At 33.8% G+C, this 8,926-nt stretch overlaps 1 protein-coding gene and 1 pseudogene across 1 annotated transcript; both read right to left on the bottom strand.

Moving 5' to 3' along the window:
* Positions 1-871: 871 nt before the first annotated feature.
* On the bottom strand, positions 872-3,491 carry LOC103500141 (uncharacterized). Its single transcript, XM_008463353.3, has 4 exons — positions 2,732-3,491; positions 2,105-2,316; positions 1,760-2,021; positions 872-1,368 (listed from the first exon to the last, which is right to left on the bottom strand). The coding sequence occupies exons 1-4, from the start codon at positions 2,978-2,980 to the stop codon at positions 1,030-1,032; spliced, it is 1,062 nt and encodes a 353-aa protein (XP_008461575.2). The 5' UTR covers positions 2,981-3,491; the 3' UTR covers positions 872-1,029.
* A 786-nt stretch (positions 3,492-4,277) lies between these two features.
* Positions 4,278-8,926, bottom strand: LOC103500132 (uncharacterized; annotated as a pseudogene).

Here is an 8,926-nt window from a genome sequence, read left to right as displayed (position 1 = left end):
AACCATAGGTCAAAGATTGAGAGAATAATGGATGCATTATGACAATGGATTAATGTCTTCCTTTTGTAAGGTAGAGACAGCTTAATATTTCAATTGAATATTGTAACGGTCCTGAATACAAAGCGGGTTGCATTTATAATGTCTACGTGATAAGATGTCCAACCATATTTCTATATTATAGAAGATTTAGACTATATTATAGTCAAGGAACCTTAGTTTAATTGATCTTTTACGTTCACTACAGAAAGTTCAAATATTTATACTATAGTCAAGGAACCTTAGTTTAATTGATTTAGTTTATAACGAGCGAGCAAATAACCTATTTAATAACAATTTATCAAATAATACCTCAATAACATTTTTTAATAATAAGATAATTTAACATATGAGTTTTATGATATAAAACAACTTATCTTCTTTTAGAGTGGTAACAATCCATCACTTTATTCAATTTTTTAATCTAGGACAGATTGGACTATTGATATTTTGTAAAGAACATAACAAACCTTGGCAAGGTATTCGAAGAATCCATAACTTCTACAACATCCATTGCCTTCCCCGATAATCAAAATTCTCAAGTCAGAAAACTATACCCCACTCCACCATGAAAAGTAAATCAAGTCAGAAAACTATACCTCCCTTTTTTGATAAATGTTGTTGATATTTTAAAATGTCAAACAAGTTGATGACTTGCGACAAAAATTAATTTTTATGGTGAATATTACATTTAATTTTGGTCAAATTATAAATTAAATCTTGAACTTTGACTATATTCACGAATTTACTAAATATAAAAGTGAGTTCGTGATTCCAATTAAACTTAACTATCACAAACTTAAAAGTTCCAATTTTATAAAAAAGATACAACACGTCAAAATAAACATAACTTAACTCGTCATAAAGTATGTGTTAGCGACAAAGGGTTTAGGATTCATCAAATTGCTTTACAATCAAATTCGTGCATTTGGCAATTCCAAAAGAAAAATAAATATGTACACAAAAACAATTACAGCGTTGAACAGAACAAATTCAAACAACAATATTGGACAAATTTGGCTTGGGATCAGAACAAAATTCTTCTCCAAGCAGAAGAGCCCTTAATATGGTGGCAAACAAGCCTCTATAATGCACAATCAAATGGCCCCCATCAGGAACTTCATGATACTGAATCCATGGCAGCTTCCGAGAAACATATCTCTGAAGTTGGAAGGGCACTACCCTGTCTTCATAACCCTGCCATATGTGCACTGAACTTCCATTTTCAGGGAAAGGATTGTTTAGATGCATAGGATCAAACCCCCATTCGCCGAACGCTACCATGAAGTCATGACGAAGTGTGTCGAAAACACCTCTTTCCCGTAGTTTATTCTATAACCATTACAATACTTTAATATTCCAACAGTATAATGATTAGCTTCTATTGTGCTCAATGGAACCAAGGGGAGAATATACATACATATATAGATGGATAGATATATTAGATTTTGCATTTCAGATAAAATTAGTCTGTTGATAGGAAAATTTCTAGTACTACTCTCTACATTCAAACTACAAATTCGTCTTCTTAAATATTATTAGACCCCACGTTAATATCAATAGATCTCACCCTATTTTCAAAAACATGTTGACATGACAAAAAATAAATGGAGTGAGTATGGATTTCTTGTCTATCGATCCAAATTATGGTATTTTAGCATGTGGTTGTAAGGTTTCTAGTTTTCTAAAACCGAAAGTTTATAAAACACAAAGACAGGGTTACCTGTGTGAACATTGGGAATCCTGGAATCGACTTCAAGATATCGATATCTCGATCGTTGAAGAAGATGGGATTTCTTTCCAGGACAGCATTGGAAGGTATCCATTTATGAGTGATCCACCAATATAACAATCCGGGGGCATAGTGCGAAAGCCAGACAGCCCATTGCACAAGCTGTCTTCTATAATCCTTGCTTATCAAACTATGAGGAAGGGAAGGCCACCAATAGTTAACAGTTGGGACAATCAGTGCTGCACCAGCTAGCCTGCAGGCAATTCTTTTGGAGTTTGAAATGGCTCAAGCAGAAAAAGGAAAACATGAAGATAGACTTTGAGTTCTGTGGCTTGCCTGTTTGGTATGTATTTAAGGCAACCCCAAATGGGATATGATCCCATTGAGACACCAATCACATAAAACTTGGAACCAATTTGCAAGTGATCAGCAAGTTCTTCAATGTCCAATGCTTCACTTTTTACTGTAAGGTTTGGATTTGGATCACTTTCTCCATACCCGGGTCGATCAAATAGAAGAAAATAGATCCCCAACTCATCTATTAGCTCCTGCAAAATAAAGCGGAGTGAAACTCACCTCAATTGACATAATATTGGAAATATGAATTGATTCTCAATAGAAAGTTAGGCATCTAAAAATAAAAACCTCCCCATCCGAGTTTGGTTTGCTTTAATTTCATAGTATTTCTAAACCAACAGAACCTCCTAAAAATTTTGAACATGGTTTGGTTAAGTAATAATAGTTCCAAATCAATTACAAATGAGAAGGATGTTAAGTATAAATATATAACAATATCTACGTCGGTACGTGATCATCAAAACCAAAACCTTTTGCTTAAGTTACAATATCATTATGGAATTTAAAGTAGCATAATAATCTATCCCACATTCCAATTTAGCAACAAGGCATCACAAATATCTTATTTCTACAAGGTGAGATCTAAGTGAAGGTCAGAAACCATACCTGAGTGGCCAGAACATTCATATCCTTGGAACTTCCGAAACCATGGGAAACAATGATCCTGTAGATGGAATCATTTTTGCTCACTCCTCTCTCCCTGTAAGCCAAAAATCTTCCATCTCTGAGTCTGACTCTTGGGGACGAAACAGACAAGCCCACTGATTCCCGACTGTTTTGTGGAGGCAGCTGTGCGGCCTGAAAAACCAGTCCCAAAAGACTCACCACAGTAAAAACCACCGCCTTAAAAATCATCGTCGAAGAAGAGCGTAGCAGATTATTTTGTCCCGTAAGAGCCCAATCCCCAGAGCAGAAGCCTACAAGAAAGAGAAAAAGTGGAAGATAGTTGAACCATAAAAAACTTATAGCAGACAACTGAGGGCATTTGTCTTCTTCATGTTTTCCTGTCCATAAATCAAGTCTTGAATCCACTTGGCAGTTCGATAAACAAATATTAAATCCTACAGCACAAGAACAAAGTGGTCAAAAGAGAGACTCAAGTTTTGTTTAACTGTAAGAATGGGATAATTTGACAGGAAGTTGAAAGAGAGAAGTGATAACGTCATATTATCATATCACTTGCCCAAAGGGGAGAATGTTGTTAATAGGAGACTGTTTCCTATTCAAAACAAATCTGAAAAAAGATGAACACGTAATAGAAGTATATGGAAGTCTAATTTACTCAACTTTTCCCTTCTTTGGTTCATTGTTAGTTATTCTATTTTGTCCATACACTTTTGTGTCTACTTAAATTCCTCAACTGGATAAACTCCCATTCACATTATTCTATAAAAAGATTTACGTTCAAGTTATGCTTACTTCTACTCTCTACTATTCTGTTTCTAAAACAGCCAACTCAAGTCACCGATTCAGCCAAAATTTTTCCAAAATCAAAGACCGTTGGTTTCTCGTCATGGACAACTTCAAAATATAAAGAAAAGTCTGATTTTGTTAAAACTGAAACTTACCTTATTGGCATCGTTAGCATTATTGTCGATGCTACTACCCAACCAAGATTCACTGATTTTTTAACTGATTAATCTATTACGTGGAAATTTAGAGTTCAAATTGACACAAACCTAATACACAAATTTTCCCAAAATGACAGACCAAACCTACTTAATTAATTGCCCATTCATCTCTAATTCCGTCAAGCCAATCAAACCATTTCACTCAATATACATGTTAATAGCCAATAATTGAGAATTGACAAGATGTATTCACAGACAAAGAAATAATAGACAATTTCTAAAAGTTACACACAATACTCTTATTATTGATATTGAAATATAAATTTTAACCCAAAACACTATTCACAAACATTAGTACAGTTCATTTCACTCCAAGCCACAGGCAAATACAAATCTAACCGAAGCAATAGAAATATATTTTAATGAGGAAAAAGAAAACGTCATCTAAATAACTTCAAATCGTGAGTGTCAAATCAAGTTTCACTTTCCAATTTGTTGCCTAGTTTATAATTGTGGAACCATTGACGAAAAAGTAGAGGACAATAAAATTAAAGTAAAAAATGGGAAAGACACGAGAAAGGGAATGGAATCACGCAGAGCTAGATGCTTTGATGCCATTATTGTGGGACCAAATGACATATCAATGCAAGTAACCAAAATGGAATCTTAAGATATTCTCAGTTTTCTCATTCTTCGTATCTCTACTCTGCCCAAGTTGGCTTTGCTAAGTTCCTTACAAACATTGATAAACTATAACTATAAGAATTTATTACACAACTCTCTCTATGATTCATGGAAGAACAAAAAGGAGGATCAATGGTAGTGTCACCCAAAAAGGATGAACTTATCTGGCCAAAAGTGCCCTTATTATAGCTTCAAAAATTTTTAGCATCATGAATTATTAGATGACCACCATCGGAAACTTCATGATACTGAATCCAAGGAAGTTTTCCTGCTATAAAACGATTAAACTCAACAGCAACAACACGGCCTTCACAACCTTACCAAATGTGAACAGAGCCATTGTTGTCTGGGGGAATGGATTTTTCACATCGATGATAGGGTCAAACTCCCATTTTTCTCCCAAAACAGCCAGTAGGTCTCGATTAAGTGATTCGTGTTCACTTTTTCCTAAATTTGTTTGCAATAAATAAATAAATAAATAAATAAATAAAATAGAACTGATTTGGTAAATGAATTGTGTCAATCATGTTAACTTGAAGCATAACTCTGTCAAAATACTGTTGATATTTAGAGGTATACAAAATAAAGACATGAATTAGGTGAAATATATTCAAATTTGATAATAGAAGCAATGGCTTGACCTCTATTTCTTCTTCTTTATTCTCTTTTTGGGTGTAAATGTTAAATTTTTAGGACCAATGTTACATTTTAATATGTATCTCTTAAATCAACGAATGAACTAAAAGCTTAAGTAGATAGGTGAAGACAAATTTAATACAATATAATCTAACACTACCCCTAACTTGTGGACTTGAAATCTGTAGAAGACCCAACAAGTGGAAATCAATACTAATTGGAGAGGAAATAATAGGCTTGAACATATGACCTCTTAAACCACCTACTATGATACTATCTGAAATCAATGATGACTCAAAAACTTCAATTGATAGATAGAGGCGAATCTAATATTATATCATCTAACAGTATCAAAGTATGAAAAAGACTAAAAAAGGAGAGCAATTACTGTAATACATGCCTACAGCCAATATCATAAAGCACCAACGTATCTGTTGATGAAACAAGCAAAGAGTTTGACCTACGTTTAGAAAGGTAAAATTCTTTTATCTAATTAGAAAATTTCTAAAGTAGTTATGATGTTTGTTAATATGGTCAAAACACAAAAGTACATTTCAAAAATGTAAAATCACTAAAACACAAGCACTTGATGAATGATTTTGGGATAAGTATAAAGTGTTCTGCTTTCAACGGAAAACATTCTTGAAAGAAGCAAAATGTGGTTCTACTAAATGCAATAATATTTTACATAGTTTAGAATTATCAAATGACGCTTAAAACCAAACACCATAAAATTATTTCATTGGCTAAAAACACTTTTGTGAATCTAAAGAAAGTGTTTCTAGAAAAAATAAGTGAGATATTTTTCCACATTGCATCTAATACTTAAAGTTAGGTGAAACTAGGAAAGCTGGACCAAGTGTGCATCCATCCTGCATTTAGAATCATAATATGGTAAACGAAGATCGATTTATTAGAGAGAAGAAAAGTACCGGGTTATGATTTAAGCTTCCGGACAGTCTCTTTAATATCTCAAAATCTGAATCACTGAACACGCCATCACCCACCAACGTTGGGAACCATTTTTGCGCCATCCACCAGTGGAATAACCAAGGTGTGTAATGTGCAATCTGAAAAGTCCGCTGGTAAGATGGAGGAAGCTTCCTAAAAGCCTGTAGTGATACAGCAGTAGGAACTGAAGGCCACCAGTAATTAGCAAAAGGAACCACTAAGGAAGCTCCTACAAGTCTGCAAATGAAGCTCCATTAAGAGTTAATGGAAGCCAAACAAGTGAAATATTGAAATATAATTGATAGCAGTGAAATGAAGGAAAAGCACCTGTGTGGAATGTATTTTAGACAGCTCCAAATACTGGATGCTCGAATTGAACATCCAATTACATAATACTTTGTGCTAACCTGCAATTTATCTGCTAATTCTTGAATGTCAAATGCTTCAGACTTCACTGAACGTGCAGGATATCGGTCACTCTCTCCATAACCAGCTCTGTCATATAATACTATACATATCTTGAGCTCATCTATAAATTCCTGAAAATAAAAAATATGAATATAAATATATGATTGAAGATCACGACAGAAGCAAAGGGATTCTCACTTCAAACAGCAAGTTGAGGGCCTTGTAAAATAAATATGGAAAGAAAATATGATTAGGCTAGGATCAAATTACTAGAGTCGAAGATATATTATCACCTAAAGCAAAGAAGACATCTTATTTTCACTGAAATCATTACCTTCAATAAAAAATCTTAATGTTGGGGCACTCACAATGATTTGAGGAAAGCATCGAATTGCACTAGGTTAAAGGTAAAAACATTCTCAAACATAGTGCAATTACCAAAATCTATAGCTTATTCATTCATGCCCATCATTCATCACCAATATGATGAAGACTTGGCCATCCCACGGATAACAAGTTTAAGAAATTCTAGAACTTACATACACTTGTAAATGCAAAAAATGCTAAACATTGCTCAGATGAAGACATTTATGACTAAACAAAGAGTAACGGTCTCATACTTGAGAAGCAGGTAAGTACATATCTTTGGAGCTGTTGTAGCCATGACACATTATGATTTTGTATTGAGCCTCTTCCTTCGGTACTCCAAGTACTCAGTAGGCCAAATGCCTACCATCATCGAGCTTTACTCTAGGTGAAGTCACTGGAGGGCCATTTTCTGATCCACATCTTTGGGGGTGAAGGTTTTAGAGCTTGATAAACACATCCAAGAAGACCCACTGCAGAGGCTAATCCCATTGGTGCAACCATTGCCTGGAAAAGCTAAAGGTTCATTAATAGCCCTGTCGTTGAGAAATAAAAAGATCAGAATTGCACCGGTTATTTCAAAAAGTTCATTAGTAGCTATGTAGTTGATCAATTATCTACTGCAAACATTTCAGGACAATGCAATTTTGGAAGAAGACAAACTCCTCAGTTGGTAGAATCAATCAACATTTTTTTTTTAATTTTATAATTTATAAATAAAAATCTGTATTAAAAATTTCTTGCTGTATCATCTTTCACAATCCTAAACGAAGAGAAAAAAGAGACATCTCTTCTTCAACAGAATGATTGCACAATAATGTCTCTTCTTACATAGATTAATTATTGCAAAGCAGACAAAACGATGGTGTAAGATTTTAACTCAAATGCCAAATCTAATCATCACTCATTCCCTATTTTCAAAGCTACTCATATTAGTGCAATCATCCGTCGAATCGGGTGATGGAAAAAGAAGGCACAGAAGATAAGGGTGTGTTGGGAAATTGGGAAGAAAACAAAAATTCAATGAATCAGTGTGTATTTGGTAACAGATTAAGAATCTACATCCCAATTTAATCCATGGTTCAAAATGTATTTGGTAATATATTAATAAACTACAAAAATACCTATAGTTACCAACTAAATATTAGATCGGATATCAACTATTATTGATGATCATGTTTTATTATTTCACAGCATCATATAATTTATAATATATTATATCATACATATTTTAATTTTTTTAAAAATGAGATGAGTTCATAACATTAAATACTATATTTATCACACAATAATATATATTTTCATAACATTAAGGGATCATACACTTCAGATTATGAAACTCAAAATCTGCATGTACTAACAGTTTGGCTCAACAACAGCATAGGGCATAACACCATCAAATTTCACAGCGAGAAAGGAGAAAGGAGAAAGGGAAAAAACCTGAGAAGATCCAAAGGAAGATAAATTCCTTTACCAAAGTTCCCGATCACTGCCTGAACTGGTACACTCGAGTGTAGCACTACTCCTTCACTACAGAGCTGAACAAAAGCACTTAATCAGTGAGAAATTTCCAAATAATCATGTGTTTTCTCATAAGCATCAATGATCAAGAACAGGATTTAAGAACATGAAATAAAAAATAAGTACCAAATGGAAATGCTCCAAGTGGAGGGAAATCGAGGGTTGACATGATTATGCACAATTTAAACGTGGTCCAACTCTTGAGACTTAGATTCTAAAGTGTAATCCAGGTTCAAATTCAAACCACAGTTTTTCATAACATAAACACCATTACCTACGTGTATGGCCAAATTTAACCTTTAAGAGGATGAATCATTAATGGCCATTTGGCCCAAGTTGGTTGTCCACCCACAGTTTCGTTCCGTAATAATTAAAGATCATTATTTGCATCGACAGATCTCTCTATCTCGTTCATTCAACCCATCTAATTACTGACCTCATATAATAGTTAGGATAAAACGTTGGTAAATGTTTGATTCCTCAAGTTTAAAAATGAACATCCCTCTATCTATTTTAGCATGAATAACGTTGATATGATAGATTGAGTTGGCAAATTTTAATTGAAGTGGAAATTATAATTAATTTTAAATAGGTTTTTCAATTAGGTGGATTTTGCAGCTCCCTTTCTCCTTTCTCCTTTCTCCAATTTTAAGAATTTTAAGAA

Source organism: Cucumis melo, chromosome 12 (genome assembly GCF_025177605.1).
Source record: "Cucumis melo cultivar AY chromosome 12, USDA_Cmelo_AY_1.0, whole genome shotgun sequence".
In the NCBI taxonomy this organism is placed as follows: Eukaryota; Viridiplantae; Streptophyta; class Magnoliopsida; order Cucurbitales; family Cucurbitaceae; genus Cucumis; species Cucumis melo.
This window is presented reverse-complemented; position numbering and strand designations above follow the sequence as displayed.